This window comes from Salvia miltiorrhiza, chromosome 4 (assembly GCF_028751815.1).
Source record: "Salvia miltiorrhiza cultivar Shanhuang (shh) chromosome 4, IMPLAD_Smil_shh, whole genome shotgun sequence".
Classification (NCBI taxonomy): domain Eukaryota; kingdom Viridiplantae; phylum Streptophyta; class Magnoliopsida; order Lamiales; family Lamiaceae; genus Salvia; species Salvia miltiorrhiza.
The window spans coordinates 38,469,851-38,490,358 of record NC_080390.1 but is presented as its reverse complement, the minus strand read 5'-3'; the positions used below and the strand labels follow the sequence as shown (position 1 = coordinate 38,490,358).

The 20,508-nt window shown below is 38.8% G+C and overlaps 2 protein-coding genes across 2 annotated transcripts; both read right to left on the bottom strand.

Annotated features, from left to right (window-relative positions):
• Positions 1–6,798: 6,798 nt before the first annotated feature.
• Positions 6,799–13,413, bottom strand: LOC131021528 (casein kinase II subunit alpha-2). The gene is made up of 10 exons (XM_057950755.1): positions 12,804–13,413; positions 11,911–12,040; positions 11,180–11,374; positions 9,460–9,617; positions 8,022–8,112; positions 7,870–7,935; positions 7,617–7,699; positions 7,373–7,436; positions 7,173–7,241; positions 6,799–7,057 (listed from the first exon to the last, which is right to left on the bottom strand). Exons 1-10 carry the CDS (start codon positions 12,887–12,889, stop codon positions 6,998–7,000), a joined length of 1,002 nt encoding a protein of 333 aa, XP_057806738.1. The 5' UTR covers positions 12,890–13,413; the 3' UTR covers positions 6,799–6,997.
• Positions 13,414–17,291: 3,878 nt separating this feature from the next.
• Positions 17,292–18,655, bottom strand: LOC131021527 (probable esterase D14L). The gene is made up of 2 exons (XM_057950754.1): positions 18,093–18,655; positions 17,292–17,925 (listed from the first exon to the last, which is right to left on the bottom strand). Exons 1-2 carry the CDS (start codon positions 18,461–18,463, stop codon positions 17,478–17,480), a joined length of 819 nt encoding a protein of 272 aa, XP_057806737.1. The 5' UTR covers positions 18,464–18,655; the 3' UTR covers positions 17,292–17,477.
• Between the last annotated feature and the right edge of the window lie 1,853 nt (positions 18,656–20,508).

Genomic DNA, 20,508 nt, shown 5'->3' with positions numbered 1-20,508 from the left:
GTACATCCCTACTTTTGATTTTGGCCAGGCTTCGGGATACGGAGATGATGAAGCACAATCTAGTCAGTATGAGACGTCGTATCATGCTCGCGAGAGCGCGCCTCCAACACAGTACTTTTCATGGGATGGGCAACCGTTGGACGAATCCGCATGGAATCTGAATGAAATGTGCGGGAGATTCAACCAGGTGCGGACGGATGAAGCCGTACAACCTGAAGACGAAGCCGAAGAACCTGATGACGATTCTGATGAAGAAGACGAAGAATACGATCCAACGAATGAGTCGGGCACAGATTCTGCCGCCTCTGAGGATTTATTAGACGATGATCTGATAGAGTTCACGGCGACCGAGCGAGCAGGTTGGATCCGACAAAGTAGAACCCGTCACGGAAATTCGACGGACTCGACCGGTGATCTATCTAATTGGATAGTTCCGTTGATTCCAGTGGACGCCATGACTTCGCTCGTTGCTCGCGAGAGTGAGCTGTCCAGAGTTGCTGATTTGGGGAAGAACTCTTTTTACAACAGTAAAGAAGAATTGGTCCTTGCTGTTGGCTTCTGGAATATGAAGCAAGGGGCTGAGGCAAAAGTTGTACGCTCAGATCAGGGACGCCTCTATTACAAGTGCAAGCACTCTGATAAGTGCAAGTTCGATGTGCGTGCATCTTGTCACGGCGGAGGGATGTGGGGAGTGCATAAGTTTAAAGAGCACTCTTGCGAAGGGGAGTTGGGCATTTTGAAACGAATAAAGGCACATTCGAATGTGGTTGCAGCTTATGTGGAAAAAAGAATACGCGATGACGGAGAGGTCATTAAGCCGAAATCTATTATGTCGGAGTTGTTACGTGAATTTGGCGTCAGAATCAAATATGATGTCGCGCTGCGTGCAAGAAATCTCAGCTTAGAGAAGATATACGGTCGAATTGATGATTCGTTCCTTCTTCTGCCCAAATATTTGTATGCCCTAAGTCAAGCGAATCCAGGCACCGTGATGGATTTGGAAGTAGACGAAAACAACCGGTTCAAACATCTGTTTCTTGCTCTTGCGGCTTCCATCACACCTTTCTTCTTTTCGCTTCGGCCAGTGATTGTGGTCGACGGCACACACTTGAAGGGGAAGAACAATGGCATTTTGTTCGTCGCCGTGACAAAAGACGCAAACGAGCAAGTTTTTCCGTTGGCATTTGGTGTCGGGCCGATCGAGAATGATGAGTCATGGAAGTGGTTCCTCTCAAATGTGATGGGGCCTCTGAGGATGTAGGCTGCGCCGGATCGGAGTCGGGCTCGGGCTGGGGCTCGCGTCTCTTGTCAGAGTGAGATCGTGGAGCAGGTCTGGGCACGTGAACATCAGTGCTATGCGAGCATCGGCAACGCATAGCATCGAACTTGTCCTCGAACCAATTCTTAATCCTCCTGAACAGGCTGTCCTCCACGGTCCTCGCTACCCGTTCCTCACTCTCGCGCATCATGTGCTGCATGCGCTGCCAATCCTCCTCGCTCCACTGTGATGGTGCAGGAGCATCCTCGTGCCTAGGCCTCGGGGCTCTGTGACTGTGAGACCTTCGACCAGAATCAACGGGGTGATCGCCCCCAATGCTCTGATCGTGATGGCTGCTGCTCGAAGAGGTGTCCACTATTTGTCCCCTCGGGCGCTTGCCAGTATCCTGTCTCATACTGCGACGCCGAGGTTGATGCTCAGGAGCATCCTCGTTGTGGTCCCCACCAGTGTAGCGCTGCCGAGGCTGCCTATGACCAAAGACTGCCGGCTCTGGTACTCGAACCCCTATCCCGGCATTGACGCCTGCCACCGATAGCCAGTAAGATGTCTTGGCCTCGTACTCATCGGGGATCATCTCCCATATCCCGTTCTCCTAGAAACAAAAAAAATGTAGTTAAACATTAATATTCATAAAATCAAATAATATTAACAAATAAACAACTAAATTATTACCGGAGACTCAAAAAAACTCTGTAACCCATCGAACTTGGTCTTCACGAACGTCCACCTCCGAAATCTAGGGTAAACCCCCGCATTACATAAGGCTATGGCTGGGCCCAATTCGGGAATTTTCTCAAGACCCCAAATGAATAGGGCCCAAGAAGGACCGTAGAAGTGATACTTTTTACAATCCTTTTTGATTGTGCTGTGCTTCAACCTGTAGTTCAAGCTCCTATACGCGCACGATCCCCAAGGAAATCTGGAAAAGGCCGGCAAATCATCCACCAGCTTCCAAGTCCAGGACTGCACGGGTCGTCGCACGTCCACTCCTAATACAAATGCGTGTAGCACCAACAAGTGGGCCACACGGAGGTACAACCCGCCGTCGGGGTCTTTTACTGGATTGTCGGTGTCGAAATATATATCCGCCAGGTCCCGCACTGCCACCGGCTTAGAGCGGCAAAATTTTCTAAATGTCCGAGCCTCGCTCAGATCGTGCTCAGCCTCGGGGTCAAAAGGATCATCCCCAAAGGACAATCCTGTCACGAGAGCGAAATCTCTCGGAGTAAACTCAACCTTCCTCCCGTTGATGTAGAAGGAGATCTCATCATCCTCATTATCTCTCGTGGTCTGAAGATGACGAGAGACAATATGGTGCAATGCAGCATTGCACTTCTGGCCCGGCTGCCAATCCAACATATCCCCAAAGCACCCCTGCCTGAACGTATTCTCCAGTGCAAAACCGCCAATTTCTCTTAGTCTCTGGACTACTGTCGATAGGTAACTAATATTGTTGTACGAACTGATCTCAACTGTTGGACGATTGATTTGCTCGGGCCTCGAATAACGGACCTATTCAATACAAAAAATAACTCAATTTACAAAACATATTGAATTAACAAACATCAACTAATAATAACGCATAATTAACTATTAAATTACTAGAAACATAAATAAAATAATATAAAACCACAATAAACAAGTATCCGCCAGTAATTAATTTTTTAAGAAGTAGCCGCTGGGTGTTTTCAAACCCGGCGGCTACTTCTTAAAAAAATTAATTACTGGCGGATATTAGGTAATTATGGTTCTATATGTTTTTATTAGTATGTTATCAATTTTTAAATTCTGAATAACCCAAAAAACGTTATTATTTTATGCGTAATACAGTAAAATTACCCTAATGATCTAAATAGACGATTATATATATCTAAATATGCTTCAACTAAATAAAAATTCTAACAACACTGAAACTATACTCAAACTTGTAACAACACTCAACTACACTATATAAATACTATATATCTAAATCAAAATTCAATACTATACAAATACAAAACAAATAAATTCAACAAGTGTATCTAACACATACAAAACATATATAACTAACATATATATCTAACATTTTCTTACAAGTACAAAACAAAATTCAATACTATAAACATAATGAATAACTCAATTTACAAAACATAATGAATTAACAAACATCAACTAATAATAATGAATAATTAACTATTAAATTACTACAAACATAAATAAAAAAATATAGAACCACTATTAAGTAATATCCGCCAGTAAATAATATTTTTAAGAAGTAGCCGCTGGGTTTGAAAAAACCCGGCGGCTACTTCTTAAAAAACTTAATTACTGGCGGATATTACTTAATTATGGTTCTATAGTTTTTAATTAATATGTTATAAATTTTTAAATTCTGAATAACCTAAAAAACGTTATTATTTTATGCATAATACAGTAAACCGTGAATTTTAAAAACGTGATTATTTTAAAAATGTAGTATACTTACTTGGTTTGAAGAAGAAGCCATGGCGTGAATGGATTTGAAGAAAGACCGAATGAACTCGTTTGAAAAAATGAAACAGCGGCTGCTTCTCACTCTCCGAAGAAAAAATTCAGTATCCGCTAGAATGTGGTGATGGTGCGGCTGCTTCTCAAAAATTCTACCCTAATTTAACATAAAAAGTTACCCTAATGGGCCCTACCCAAGATTTCGACCTTATCAAATCTTCAATGTGGTCAAAGAAACCCACAAAAGCCGTGCCCAAAGTATTCCAATACCCGTGAATTACACTTTTCTACAAAGCCTATAGATTCCCATACTAGAGTTGCCGGTTGAATTGTCCAATCACAATTGAATTAGCTTTAGCTCTTCAAAATTGAAAAAAATACAACAACCATTAATATGAACTCTAATAAATAAAATTTATATATATTGTGATATCAAAACTAGTTGTAAATGACATGGTACTATTATCCGCCAGTAAAACGTATCCACTAGAAGTAGCCGCTTAGGGTTTCTTTCACGCGGCTAATTCTAGCGGATACGAATTACTGGCGGATACATATGTGGTAGGCTCTCTAATATTTTACCGTTTCATAATATATGATTATATATTTTTTTATCCAACATTTTCTATTATTTTATGTGTTAGGCTATATTAATTCATGTTAAATAAAATAAAATAAAAAATTCGAGACTTATTGCACCACTATGATCCAAATTTGTCTAAATACAAGCCTATTATGTATTTCTACTTCATAGAATATATTTTAAAAAAAGAATACAAAATTAAGGTAAGTTTGTGTATAATAAAACAGTAATACGAGGATGCAAAAAATTGTACTTTAAGTATATTTGGAAACAAAAAAAAATTCTGAACCTAATGTATACATTATCCGCCAGTAAACAATAGCCGCTAGCAATAGCCGCCAGGATAAAAAAACCCGGTGGCTATTGCGAGCGGCTATTGTTTACTGGCGGATAATGTATACATTAGGTTTAGAATTTTTTTTTGTTTCCAAATATACTTAAAGTACAATTTTTTGCATCCTCGTATTACTGTTTTATTATACACAAACTTACCTTCATTATTTTCAAACTTAGGGCGTTATACGTCAATCATCTTACAATAATTGCACATTTATCTGGTTTTGTGCATTTTTAACTACCTATCTTACACATTTTCTTACACAATTGTACTTGTGTAAGAAAAGTGTAAGAACTTTTACAAAAAACCAAGCAACCCATCACCATCAAATGTACTTTTCGGCTTTGACTTTCAAAGTGGGTAGTTTTGCAAGACATTTTATTGATGTGGGTAGATTTAATTCCACCCCTATGTTTAATATGGTTACAATCAACATGTTATAATTAAAAGGTTACTATCCCCAAAGGGGACATCTAAATAATGTAGACTTCAGTTTTAAATAGCAAGGTATTGATCTCACACTCCATCACTCTCCCTCCCTGGACTTAAAAAAAAGGTTACAATTTACGACTCGTACAAAAATTTGCGTCAGTGATTTCATATTCTTTATTAAGATTACGAAAATCAAAACTGTCTTCACTTTTGTTTGTATGAATCAAATAAATACATTTGCATCCAGAAATCAGATATTAGAAACATTTTCTTTTGTGTGTAAAACAAATAGTACGTTCTTCATCCACGAAATATTGTCCTAATTTATCATTTTAATTCATCCACAAAAAGTTATCATAATTTATTTTTAGTAAATTTGTAGGTCCCTTTCTTCACTCACTAACATATGAGCCTTATTCTCCACTCACAAACTTAATTTTTTTTTTTCTACTTTTATGCATTTGTGAGCCCCTTTCCCCACTATTTAAATAAAGATAGCGCTTTTGAAATAACCATTTTGATGAAGGAAACACAATATTTGACCACTAATTGAAAAAACACAAAATTTGACCATTTATTACGTGTTAAAGTGTTTTGTCTTTAACTAGTGCGGACCGGATTCGGGTTTGCGTGCAGGTTAGGCACATATGGCACTAATAGTGCCACATGTGTCAACCGAAAAAAGAAATAAAAAAATCTAAATATATGACTCTAATGGCAGTAATATGTCCATAAGTATCATTCGTGCAACACTACATAAGAGAATATATGACATTCATGAGACTAATATGACCATAAGTACCATCGTGCAGCACCCTAAATAGATAATCTAATTCCTAAATGAGGAATCTAAACTCTAAATGAATAATCTAAACCCTACGAGAAGTGTTCAAAATAGTCATATTACTGTAGCCATCTAAATAATATCAACACACATGTATATGACACTAATGGCACTAATATGACATTAAGTACCATTCATGTAGCACTGAGTATATGATACTAATGGCACTAATAGTGCCATGTGTGATTAACCCGCGCGCAAACCTACCCACCCTAAATAAGGACAAAACAATCCTAAAACGTAAAAAATGGTCAGATTTTGTGTTTTTTCAATTAGCGGTCAAATATTGTGTTTCCTTCTTTAAAATGGTCATGTAAGTATATTGTTTCTTAAATAAACAACACAAATTTTTTTAAAACTCGTGTCTCCCTTCCTCAGGACAACATTTCGTGGACAGAGAGAGTAATATAAACCAAACAAAACATAATGCAACATACTAGGGCATATCCTCAGAGAAGAGAGTTCAAAGAGCAGGGGAGGGATATCGAAGGGAATTTAAGACAGGGCTCACCCCTAAACCCTAAAGTAGTTGGCTTCCTTATCCAAGTCCAAGTGGATAGGAGAGTAGTTTTGATCACCCAACTAAAACAATCAAAAGGAACTCATTTATCTAAATTAGATATACAAATAAAGTAAACACTGGAGAAAATGTAATCCTACAAAATAACCGAGGCCTAAGAGTTCCAAAATGCAAAATGTTAGCTGTGCAGTCTTTTCTGTTAGTTATTAGAGTTAGTTCTTCCACTTATACTTGTGCATTCTTTAGGTACATCAAACTTTTTACTCTCTGATCCACAAAACCAAGGGCAAAAAAAGTAAAAATAAAAAATAAAACTGGACTAGAAACAAATGGCAGCTGGAAAAAACTCCCAACAAATCAAAGGGTGATTATGATACCGAAAAGCATAAGTAGTACGTTACTCATGACGGCTAGTTACAAAACAACTTCTAAGTAACTGACAAATGAGAAAATCATAAGATCATGAGGTATCAACGGCTGCATTGGTTACATTACCACAAAAATCGGCAAAGTGTTTTGCGGGCAAGGAGGGTGAGCTATTGAGTTCGACTCCTGCTATTTTCTGCGGCCCTTACTTGCGAGAAGTACGGATGAGCCTGGAATAAGATTAGTAGAGCACAAGGTTAGAGTTTGAAAAAGAATGTACCAAAGAAAGGACATAAGATAAGATAATCAAGTAGTAGTATTAGTTAGCAAAGCAGTAAAGACTACCATGGCTTCTCTTGCTGTGAGTCTATCCTGATGATCATATCGCAGGAGTTTGTCAAGGAAATCGATGGCCTGTCGGAGTAAGACAAAAATTCTAAATTTGGAAAAAGAACAAACTGATTTATGAATTTTACTTGTATAAATAATACTATTGCTTATCATTTTAAAGGGTTGAAGAAAGGGATGAAAGAACAAAGCATGACCTCTGGTGACACAAGATGCTGATTATCTGCATTGACAAACTTCGACCATGGTTTCCTGCTATGCCTGAGAAATGGAAAGTAGTTAAATTCTATTCTCTATGCAACATGCAAAGTTACATTAGTCACCTATTTCTAAAGCATCTAGTTAAGTTGCATCCATAGACCAGTTTTCACCTAACAAAATATTTTATTATAGACAAGGTTAAATTTGGATTCATTTTGTAATTCTCAGTACATAGCATACCTTCCAACAAGAGCTTCTAGTTGAGGATCAAGCTCCAACCGGTATTTGTGTAGATATGCATTTAACTCATCGGTCCCAAGAACCTGGAGGAGAAAAACTCAAATCAGATTTGTATAGGACAACCTTTTAGGAGAAAGTCAGCAGCATCACTATATTATATTGCGACTCTCCAATATCAGTACAACCTATGCGTATTAAATATCTGAGAATTGATTCATGTACAAAGTCTCAGTGTGCAAGCCAAACTATTTACCTTAGCAATTTTCACAAGTTGATCCTGGTTGTCATGTCCATAGAAAAAAGGTTCTTTACGAAAAATCTGCATTAGAAACATGAAACAAGATAAGGACAAAAAAGGGACTAACATCTAGGGGACTGATAAATCAACCCAGTTAATTATCTCACCATCCCAGCAAACATGCAACCCAGGCTCCACATATCCAAGGAGTAGTCATAGTCTTGCAAGTCAACGAGAAGTTCTGGACCCTTGAAGTATCTGAAGCAATAGAAGACATTTCACATAATCACATTAACCAGCTAACAGTTTCTGAGTTTCATTCCGGAAACACACACAAACTCAGAAATCTACTATTCTCAAGAGAAATTGAAGTGAAGAACTTCATTCTTCCAGTCATCTGTACTCTCATATCTAATAGAGAAACAGGTAATACCTAATTCGACATTGGACCCAGCAAAGTCCAATAAAATAGATTACAAATGCTTAGACTGTACACATGCATGCACGGCTCTATGCTAACAACATCCAAAATATTGATTTAAGCCGGTATAAAATACAGAGATTAAGTCATTTGTAATGGATTCTTAAGAATATTACAGATCAAAGTAAAGGCCAGAATGTTAAAGATAGGATACGACTGAAAGTGAACCAGAATGTTATATCATTCATTATCAGCCGTAGTTATCTTTTATTTCTTTAATATATTTAGTTATTTAGAGTTGAGTTAATTTTTTTTTTTTTTGGTAATTACAAAATCAAATTTAAAGACCATGCTACGATGGACTCGAACCTCTACTGCTAGGCCAACACACACACACACACACACACAAGCATTAAGTAATTTAGGGCTGAAATAAAGTAATCAATCGGGCTTTTGTGTGGGCCTCAAGTTTCTTTCCGTCTTTAAATAGTTATGAGTTAGGGTTAGCATCATTGTGTTGACTATTATTCTAGTACAACATCTGCTGTAGGCCTCGCAAGAGGAGTTTAGGACAGCATCTCGCTGTAGGGCCTCACAGGAGGAGGCTTCTGTCAATTTTCCTTGTTCATTATATATTTCAATTAATTTCTATTCTGCTCATCGATCTTTATTTATATCAACTCCCTCACTCTATCAGAATTAAAATAAGCATGTGATGGTATCCAATAAATAGAAATATAAAAAAATTGCCTATATGATATACAAAATATGAAATTACATAACTTAGAAAAGTATGCAAATTATCAATTTATCATTAAACAAACATATGTAGAACTAAACAGTTATACATATGTTCCGTCATTCCTATTTTTTATTTTATTTTTTCTTCTCACATCCCAAGTCTAAGAGGATCAACCTTTAGGGCAAAAGATTAAGGAAAGATACTTTACTCATACCCACATTTATCCTAATGACACAGGTATATGTATCCTAATGAGATGGGTATGTCTCTGAAAATGAAATGTCCAAGCATCAGAGATAAAGTCATATTACTAAAGAAAATCAAAAGGAATCATGAAAACAGAAACTCCACAAACCTAGTTAGGAAACATGACTGACAAAGAAGAAAATATATGAAGTTAAAAATTCACCAGCATACCCCTGAGCAAATAGCTGCAATTTACCTTGAAGCAACACGGACATTATACTCCTTGCCAGGGTGGTAAAATTCTGCAAGACCCCAATCAATCAAGCGAAGCTTTCGCAACTCATGGTCTATCATTACATTATGAGGCTTAACATCTCTGTGCATTATTCCCTGTGAATGACAGTAATCGAGTGCCTACAAAAGCACCAATGACAATAGGTTTGAAATACTATTAAACAAGAAAATAATAACACCTTACATGTAAAATCACATTGAACTTCATGAAAAAATATATAACAGACCTGTCACCCAAAACACATCTTAATGATCACATTTCTCCCAATACAAATCATGAAAAGGGAAAAAAAAGTTGGGCACAAACTGTTACAGGCAGAGTTAGTTTATTAATATCAGGCATTTAGTTTATTTATTCTTGCTTTGGTCTATTTAATTAGTATTGGATCGTTTATGTCAGTTAGTATTGGGTTATGGGAACTTGCATGGCTTACATGGCTAGTGAATAAAAGAGATCCTTGCCGTGAAGAAGGACCTAATAGGATTTCTGGAACATACTGGCACATCAGAGCGCTTGAACAAACTGCGCATCGGCGCTTGGGCAGGAGAAGATTTCTCCTGATTTGTTCCTCTTTCTGTATTTTTATTCAATCGGTTATTGGTTTGGTTCTTGTTGGTTCCCTTGAACTCTAACACAAACTGTATCATTGTTCTGTTTTATCATTACCAACTCTCTCCGTTCTTACCATCACAATGTTAAAATTCTTCAGAAGGAAAGTAAACATGGACATAAATCAGAAGGAACTCAACAAAGTAAAAAAAAAAAAAAAAAAATTAGAAGGAACCGAACACAGTACATTTGTGAATTTTCCCCTGAATTAGATCTGTAAGACTTTTCAAGAATAGTACTGCAATCTTTTATGGTATTAAAATCATCAGACATGCCTCCACAGAAAAATTGGCAGAGGAACACAAGTACATATCTAAGAAACAAAAAGTCCCTGAACTTAGTCAAACACATCAGGGATTTTGAAAGAACCTAAAATCCTAAATGAATTATATATGCTACTCCATATCTTATCCGGGCATTACAAGGTCAGGTGGAAGCACATCACAAAGTTATCAATTCCCAAAAGGACACACATCATAGGCATGATAATTTACTTGATCAATGCAGAAGAGATTTGACAGATTATAAGAGACCAGTGCTTAGTTCCTCCAATCAGGACTACAGAACAGTTTATTATTTATAAATTAAAAAAAGTTCAATTGACATGCTAATTCTGGCTTTAAAATTAAGGACTGATACAAAATACAGTAGCCTGAAGTAGACAATCTTAGAACTATAGTAACGGTTTTGCATTTTGAAACATTAGATTGCACTAGACCTGTTCCAGGCAGGTTCAAATTTCTCAGATATCCTCAAATATCACATACTACAACATAAATTCCACATATAAAAATTTCTCCTGCTCCAACAATCCATTTGACAAATTAAGTCAATAAGAAGCTAGCACATGCACAAGCACCCTGCATATCTGATAAATAAAACCAACCTACGACAGGGTTTCTAAGGTACATCCTTAATAATATAAGCTTTCTTAGCATCAGAAGTTTAGGATAACTATATTTTCATGAAAAATATTTAGCCACTTATTGAAAGGACAAAAGTACATGAAATATAAGAATTTGGAGGAAGTTGAATTTGCATGAATATGACATGGAATGGCATATCCTCTCACCTTGAGAAGCTCATATATGTAGTAGCGTATGTCATAATCTGTTAATGTAGGGTACAGAACTTTGAAATCTGTACTATTAACAAATTCGAATATCAAGCTAGGAGTTTTAGAGTGCTGATCTCTAACGATGTCAAGGAGTTTGACAACATTGGGTCCCCCACATAGGTTCTGCAGAATTTTGATCTCTCTCTTTATCTGTACACAAGAATACAAGAAAAGATTAGAGACAGACACAACATTAAATCATGGGCCATGAATATGTACGTGGTCCTATTACATCAATGTTTTTTACATTTTTCGTTCAATAAGGACACTTCGACAAATAACCTAGAACATCTGAAGCAACAATGAAGAACAAATGGTGATGAGATTGTAGAAGATAAAAGTTAAATAAGAAATATCGCTAACGTCCTGCAGTTTCCACCAGCTATAAATGGATACTTTCAACTATGTCAGAGATCCAAACTTTTCCCTTTCAGTTCAAACTTCAAACAAACACTTAATGAGTATGTAAACCAAAACCTTGAAACTGCACATAAGTCTATCCAAGTGCAACAAATACACAAAGTATTTTACATGTTCATTCAGTCTAAAGTTCATTTGGATTGAAGGATTAGAAATCCACCATAAAAAGTCCCATATCAGGATAGGTCAAATCTCCACAAGAACTTCAGCTCACTGAGAATCTTTGAACATTTTTTCTGGTCACCAGTAAGAGGATAAAAACAAACCTTTTTCTTCTTAACAGGCTTCAGAATCTTGATTATGCACCTTTCATTGCTATTCACATTTATGCCTTCAAAAACTTCACTGTATTTTCCCCTACCGACTTTGCGAACAACCTCATAATCATCCTGGTCTCTGGAAACACATAGGAAACAAGTTTAAACATAAGATTAATATGTGATAAACGTCCCAGTGTTCAATAAGATATTGCTTTCCATAATAAAGAATAAATAGAAACTAATTTAGAGCGACGCGGCACTGGCCATAAATTCTTCATGCATAGATAAGAACAGACTATTGGTTTTTTCTAGCCCAAATGGATTAAGCATTCGTTCTGACATTGGCATATCGTAAACAAAGTATCTATGCGGTATTATAACACCTTCTTATGATAAAAAGAATTGGGAAATTACAAGATGAAGAGTAAGAGATGAATGCCCATACAATCTCCATATTGCAGTACACCATTTTCGTTTTCAAGAATGACCTTGAAACTCTGATATTCAAGGTTTCATACAATACATATATTACGTTTACAGCTGAATTGTATTTTGGTTATCCTATAGTCGGGAGATTTTAAGCATACGGGCTCTTACTCGATAGGTGCCAGGAAATCAGAGTTCTGTCACGTGTTCAACTTAGAATTTATTAGGCAAAGAATTCACCCCGGATCAAACACACATACATTCAATTTGAATGAAAATAAAGAAACTGAAGAAAAATATGATCTTGAAATGCATTTGCCAGCCATACTAGTTTGCTCAAAATCTTCCCATAACCAAAACTCTAGCTCAGAATCCTTATAATTGAAAATTTATCACAAATCATTCCCATTGAGCAAACATTACGGTGGTGTAACTAAGAAATCAGCTGCAAATAGTTTCCGTTAGCTACTTACCCCCACTGGACAGCGAGATTCTCGTAATCCCAGTATTCTCTGGGACGCAGCACGTTAATGTCCGCGTACACCCGCGCTTTCGACATCACGGCGGCGTAGATCTCCGACGAGACGGCGTCGTCGGCCTTACTTATAGGAGCAAAGGAAGAAGCCGAAGCGGACGGCTGATTATGGAGCTGCGCGACGAGAGCGCAAACTAGCGAGATTGGGAGCAATAGTGCGGATAGGTGCGCCAGCGGCGGTAATCAATTGGGATTGCTCGTTTTTCTATGAGTGATGATCGGGAACGATGATTACTAGCTGCTAATGAAATTACACAAGTTAAATTCGATTAGATTCGATCTGAGGGGAAGGAAGAAATTGCAGTATGGTTTGTGTTTGGAGGTGTGGAATGGGGGAAGAAATATTGAAATTATGAGTTCGATTCGATTCGTCCAAAAAAAAAATCAAATTAAAGGATAAGAAACGACAGATTAATTCTGATTTGGGGATGATCCAATTCAGTTTTGGTCGGACAGTTTTTTTTTTTTTTTTTTTTTTATCATTTGACACGACAATAGTCGAGTTCTTTTTTTATATTTTTTAAGTGTAGACAATTATTTGAGTTTTTTTTTGTGAAGAATTACTTGTAAACGTAGTTCACTAAAGTAATACTATATCGGCACATATTTTTAATGAGATTGAATTAAAATTTTATCAAAATAAAATAAAGATATGAACCCTAAAAGCAGAATGAGACGTACATTAAGGTCAATGCCCGTTAAAATACTCTCTCCGAACACAAAAATATAATAATAATAATAATAATAATAATAATAATCTATTTTTACCATTTTGAGATATTTACAAAAAATAAGCTCATTTTTTTTTTGGGGAAATTTACTATTATATGGTGGGCGATGAGGAGTAAAATATGTAGAAGCCAGATCCACCTAGCACCGAGAATTCCAGCCTGACACCGAAAGAGCAGAAAATACTCCGGACACTATCCCTTGTGGAGAGCCCGCATAATGAAAGCCTCCGAGCCAGAATAGAAGAGCTTCACTAAGGAAAAGGCCAGAGCTGGAATAATGAGATGAACTCAGCACGGATCGGGCGGCAGAGCTGGAGTGGGACCGGGAAAAGCTATCTTGCTTCGCCAGACTGGCACTTCTATTGGGTAAAATCCAGAGCTGGAAAACCTCTAAGCTGGGCCACGAGCGAGGGCGTACGAACTACTGACAACTTTTGCGAGATAATCTTCCTAGCTAACCCGGAGTTCGTACAGGATATAGAATGGCTGATTTACCCTCCTTGTAAATCTCTATAAATAGGAGCTCACTTGTCATTGTAAGGTTACAAAAAAAAGGTCTCTTTCTCCACTCACAAATATAACTAAATATTACTCCCTCCGTCCACGAAATGAATACCCATTTGTGGACGGCACGGGTTTTAAGAAATGTATGGAGTGTAGTGTGAATAGTTTAAGGGTCCCACTTTTTTAGTGTATTAATTAAAGAGATGTGTGGGGTACACTTGCCAAAAAGGGAAATAGGTACTCATTTCGTGGACGGAGGGAGTATTATTAACGCTAATTTTTAAGTGGGATCCCACTCACTATTAGAAAGAAAACTCTCGTCGTGGTAGGCCCCATTCCGTGAGGATTGCTGGACGGAGAATGTGATGTGGGCAGCCACTACTTGGAGCTAAACTGGGGGAATCTCCGCTTGAAGGATTGGTAAATGGTGACCGACATCGTCAACGCGCGCCACAGCCACACCAAGAAGACGCATCGCACCGACGTCTAGTGTAAGAACCAGATTGATACTCTGATGAGAAGTACAAGACAGAGAGGGTGAAGATCCATCGTGGCCGTTTTTCTAGAGGTTGTAGCTTTTAATAGGATCTAATAAAGGAAGAGGGAACGACGACGTCGCTAGAAAATGAGGAGATAACTTGAATTTTGGGGATCTTTTGTGATTAGAGAGAGAGAATGTAGGGGGAATTTTGTAAAGATGAGAGTTCGAGCTATGGAGATAAGGCGGCGGCGGTGGCCGCTGACAAAGGTTGCCAAATCTGATAAGGAAGCGGCGTGAGAAAGATGAGGGAGGCGAGACAAGAGAGAGAGATTCAGAGTCTTTAAACGATAGAAGGATGTTCAGGAATAAATAAGGCAAAAAGATTTTTTATATATATGACAGGTTGAATGGATTCGAATCCAAGTCAGGTCCGGGCATAGAGGATCCAAGTCTACCATGCACTCAGAGCTTATATGGAGCGTATAGAAGTTTTTGTGAAAAACAATTGGTGGAAAAATAGAGATAAAAAGGGAAAAAATGGAGGGATAAACTTCCATTATATATACTCCCACTGTCCCATTATTTAATATACACTTTTTTTTGTCTCATATAATAAGACACATTTTTATTTTAGGTTAAAATTAACATTAAATTAGTGAATTAGTTAAGGGTCATATACAAACCTAAACCCTAACTCATTTCTTTCCTACCTACCAATTGTCTATCTTCAGCCATGACTTCTCCAGCCATCTCTAAATCATAACATCCATGACTTCTCCGGCCATCTCCAGATCTCCACCACTTTATCCAAACCACCATCTCTGCCACTCTTATTTCTGATGGTGTTGGACTGGTCGAGGGGTGAGTGGGGCTGGTGGAGGAGGAGGCGATGCGACGGTGGCAGAGAAGATCTATGTCTGACTTTCTTCACTGCCCGAATCTCATTTCCTGCTGTCGTCGGTCGAGAGAGAGAGCACGCAGACGGATATTAAAGAGGGCAGAGATGCTGATCTTCCTCGGATGAAGAGGGACGGTCCTCGCCGGTTGTTTGCCAGCGGAAAATCAAGAAGAGAATGGGCGATTTTCTAGGTTATCTTTTGGGTACGATTTTGGGAGATGAATAATAATAGGTTTGTGAGAGAGAGAGAGAGAGAGAGAGATGGGAAGGACGTTGGTGGTGGTGGCTGGCGACAATTCAGTCGAGGAAGGGAGGCAACGGCGTAGCATAGGGAAGAGAAAAAAAGGAAGACGGTGAGACTTGAGAGAGAGAGATAAGTGTATGTATTACAGATGAGAAAAATGGTTAAGATCCAAAATGAAGTCAACTTTGTATTAAATAGGATTTAAATATATTTAAAATTTACACTAAACTCTCTAATTTAACTCTCGTAAATATATGTGCCCAAAAGTTTTGTGTCTTCATTATTAGGACGGGGGAGTATTATACAGATACACTCAACTATTTTTATTAAAATTTGTATCTTTCACTACTAGAACTTTTTTTCTTTGTAGACGAAGGGAGTAAGATAGAACAAGAAAGACAAATACTTGCGTGAGACTGGTCACATATGCGTTAAACGTCACATTATTACTTGTTAATAACTAGTGATTAAATATGTCATTAATCACACATATATAATCATTAACTAAGTGTGGCTAATAATATTTATTAATTTACCACTTAAGCACATAAAGTATTAAGAGTTCAATAGAAAATAATTATTAAAAAATAAGTGTGACAATTTTTTTACCCACACATAATTAAATGTCATTAATTATTTAAAATTGTCTAATGAATTTACATATACATATTTAATTATGTGTGGGTATACTACCATACATAATTATGTGTCACATATTATGTGTGGCTAAAACTTCAAATTCTTATAGTAACCTTTTAGCGGTGAACTTGAACAACGAACCTGAAGGCAAAGACAAAGGCGCAGTGAAGCCACAACCACAGACACATTGAAAGAAGGTGAAGGCCTTTAAGGAGAGGACGTCGGCGGCTAGTGTAGGCGACAAGAGGAGTCGCCACACTTACACTCTCGATGAGACTGATCTCATCGCCCGTGTGTGGATTGAGGAGACCAACGATACCATACGTGGTGTCAAACAAAAAGGCGAAGCTCTATTGGGGGCCAGTCATGGATCGAGTAAATGCCAAGGTGGGCGAGAAATTTACCATCCGTCAAATTAAATCGCACTGAGCCGGTGTTAGTTCCGAGGTAAATCTTTGGGAGGCTACGTGGGTCGAAGCCAACGCCAAGTGGCCATCGGGTCACTCCAACGACATTGATCGGGAAAAAGGTGCAAATGCTATAGACATTGCGTAGCAAGGGCATTCCCCATTCAAGTGGTGGAACGCGGGAGGATTCTTCGAATGAATTGGAAGTTCAAGTCGTTGTACCTTAAAGGAGATTTCATTCCTCCAAAATGACAAAGACATTAGAGAGCAACGATTTCACTACTTCGACCTTGGGCGAATAAATTTCATCTTCCCAGCCAATAGGTAACAAGGTGGCGAAGGTGAAGGCGTTGGAAGGCTCAATCCCTCCTCTCGAGTATATGGAGTTCATGGACAAGACGCGTAAGGATCCCAAAAAAATTAAAGATTTAATATATTAAAGTTGAATTAAAATCACCAACTTATAGAAATGGAAGAAAATAAATAAATGAAGAATAATTTAAAAATTGATAATAGAAGACGAAACGGAACATCGAAATTAGAATATATGTACAGCTGGCTAGCTGTAAAAAACAGGGTGACAATATTATTGAGAATCTGCATACAAGTTGCCACAATTTCCAACAAGGACAAACATTAGCAAGAATTAGATATGCGATGTATGAGAAAAAGTTGTGGGCGGCGGCGGCGGCGGTGGCGGCGCGAATCTCAATCATGAAGAATATCATGGTGTATATGGCGCAGCAGCACGGGGGTGGTGAGGTCCGGCGCGCTGAGCTGAGGCAGGTGGCCCTCGGTGGGGATGACCTCGACGATGGACTTCCCTCCGAGATTCTGGTGGAGATACTCGGCGACGGCGACGGGTACGGCGAGGTCCTTGGAGCTCTGGATGATGTGGCAGGGCACCGTCACGCGCTCCAGGAAGTGCCTCAGGTCGAACGTGAATATCGTCCTGAACATGCTCAGCGCTATGTCCGGCCGCATGTTGAACAGCGTCCGGCTGAACTCCTGCACCGCCACCGACTCCATGTCGCCGCCCACCACCAGCGGCGCGAACCCCGACGCCCACGACTTGTAGTTCGTCTCCATCGCGCCGCACAGCTGGTCGATGTCCTCCTGCTCGAAACCTCCCAAGTAATCCGCTGTGTTCAAGAACCTAATCCCGGCCCACTCAAATATATATGTTAAATTCAATCATCCCCTCTCCAATCAAATTTATTTCAATATCCGATCAAATAAGTCTTCGATCTCTCCAAACATAGACATAGTCCACTTTTTAAAAATTTGAATGGGAGAAAAGAAATAGTCGATTAATGATATTACCTTGGGGAGGCGGAGAGCATGATGAGCTTGTGGAAGCGATCAGGGCGGAAAATGGAGGCAATGGCGCCGGCCATGGAGGAGAGGGAGTGGCCGACGTAGATGCATTTGTGGACGTTGAACTCGTCGAGGATGGCGAGGAGGTCGTAGGCGAAGCCCTCGAGAGTGGAGTAGCGGTCGAAGTCGAAGTAGTCGGGGTTGGTGGTGCCGGCGCCCATCTGGTCGTAGACGATGACCTTGTAGCAGTCAACCAGGTGGGGAAGCAGGTGCTTCCACACGGACTGGTCTGTGCCGAAGCCGTGCCCGAGGACCACGATGGTGTCGCCGCCGCCGAGGACGCGGACGTTGTGGGCTTCCGCGACGGAGGCGCCCATTGGAAAGTGGAGTGGTGGAAAAGTTGAGTTGGGAATTTGTGGACTACAAGTTTTGACTCTAGCTCTCGCTAGTGGGAAGGCGGTGCCTATCCATTCACATTAAAGTCATAAATAAATGGTCTCGTGAGAATTTTGTTTGTGTTTGTGCGTGCCACTGCCACAACACTTGAATATTCACTATCTTAATACTTTACAAAAAGATCCGGAATTACGGAAGATAAATTCATAATGGCTCACGCTTGTATCGGATGGAATTGTGCGTCCCCCAATTTAACGTGTATCTCACTCTCAATTTTTTTATTTTATAATAAATTTTAATTATAAATCCTAAGAATCCTTATTAATTATCTTTTTATTATATTAAAATATAATAAATTAAAATTAAAAAAATAATTGAAAATTATAACAAATTAAGAATAAGAGACGTTAAATTGTAGGACATAAGATTTCATACGGACTTGTTTTACTATATTCTAACAAATAAAATTGGACAATTATAAAATAATTTGGTTTGGATTTGGATAATAAAATTAGAGGTACGTCAAATGATACTAGTACATACTCCATCCGTCCCAATAAAAATGGCGACTTTTATATTTTGATTTGTCCCACTAAAAATGGCCACTTTCTTAAAATGGAAATGTTTATTATTTAATTAAGTTCAATTAGTTAATTTAATTAAAATTTCTAACTAAACTTAAACCCTCTTTAAATAAACACACACACACGCTCAACCCCTCCCCCTTCTTTCTTCTTCTCTGGCGGACGACGGCAGCGCCGGCCGCCGCCTCGCCCTCTGACTTCCCTCTCACTCGCCTCTGCTCTCTCCCTCCCTTTCTCTCGTTGCGCACACACAAACACGAACGTCGTTGCCTTCCCTATCTCCCTTTTCTCCGGCCCCCGATTTACCCCCGACCTCTGGACTCTCATAGACACAGGCATAGAGCAACGTAAAATAGCAATGGAGCGACCTCTGGACTCTTGACTCTCTGAGGGTGGTCGGCGGTGGTTTGAGGGCTAGGGCTTTCAGGCGGCAATTTGGGGCTTATGTCTTTCAGGCGGCGATTTGGGGAAGGTAAAGTCTGGCGGCGATTTAGGAGCTAGGGTTTTCAAGCGGCGATTTGGGGGAAGGTGAAGTCTGGCGGCGATTTGAGAAAGGTGAAGTCTGGTTTGGGTGAGGAAGGTTGGCTTGCGAGAGAAAGTGAGAGATCGAGGAAGGTGAAGTCTGGTTTGGGTGAGGGGCGATGGCGACTGCTGGCGCCGGCGTCGCTAGCGCCGTCACCCAAATGCAGCGAAAAGTTAGGTTGAAGAATAAGAAGTTAGGTTGAAGGAAGTATTAATTAACTCATTAATTTTTATGTACCACAATTAATTAAAACATAACAATCCATTTCTTAATCTCCGTTCTCAAAAGAAAGTGGCCGCTTTTAACGGGACAGCGGGAGTAGTACTTATTTTTTAAAGTAAAAAATAAGGGTAAATATCATAAAAACCCCTAAAGTATACATGCTTTATCAAAAATACCCTGAAACTTTCAAAATATTCTCTAAACCCTCAAACTATCAGGTTTTTGTCAAATATATCCCGCATCTATTTTTCAGTCACAAAAAACGTGATGTGGCTCGTCGGATGCCACAATGTAATTTACATTCTATTTTTTTAAATGCAATGGCAAAAACGACGTCGTTTCGTACCATATCATTTAAAAAAATTCATTCTGAAATTTAAAATTCACTCCTATCGTGTTTGAAATTCACGCTAATAACCTAGAATTAGGGATATGTACGATAGAATAAGGTACGAAACGAAGTCGTTTTTTCCATGTCATTTTAAAAAAATAGAATATAAGTTACATTGTGGCATCCGGCGAGCCACATCACATTTCTGGTAACCAAAAAATAGATGCGGGATATATTTGATAAAAACCTGATAGTGTGATGAAGGTTTAGAGAACATTTCGAAAGTTTCAGGGCAGTTTTGATAAAGTGGGTATAGTTCAGAGGTTTTCATGATATTTACCCAAAAAATAAAGGATTATTTACCAA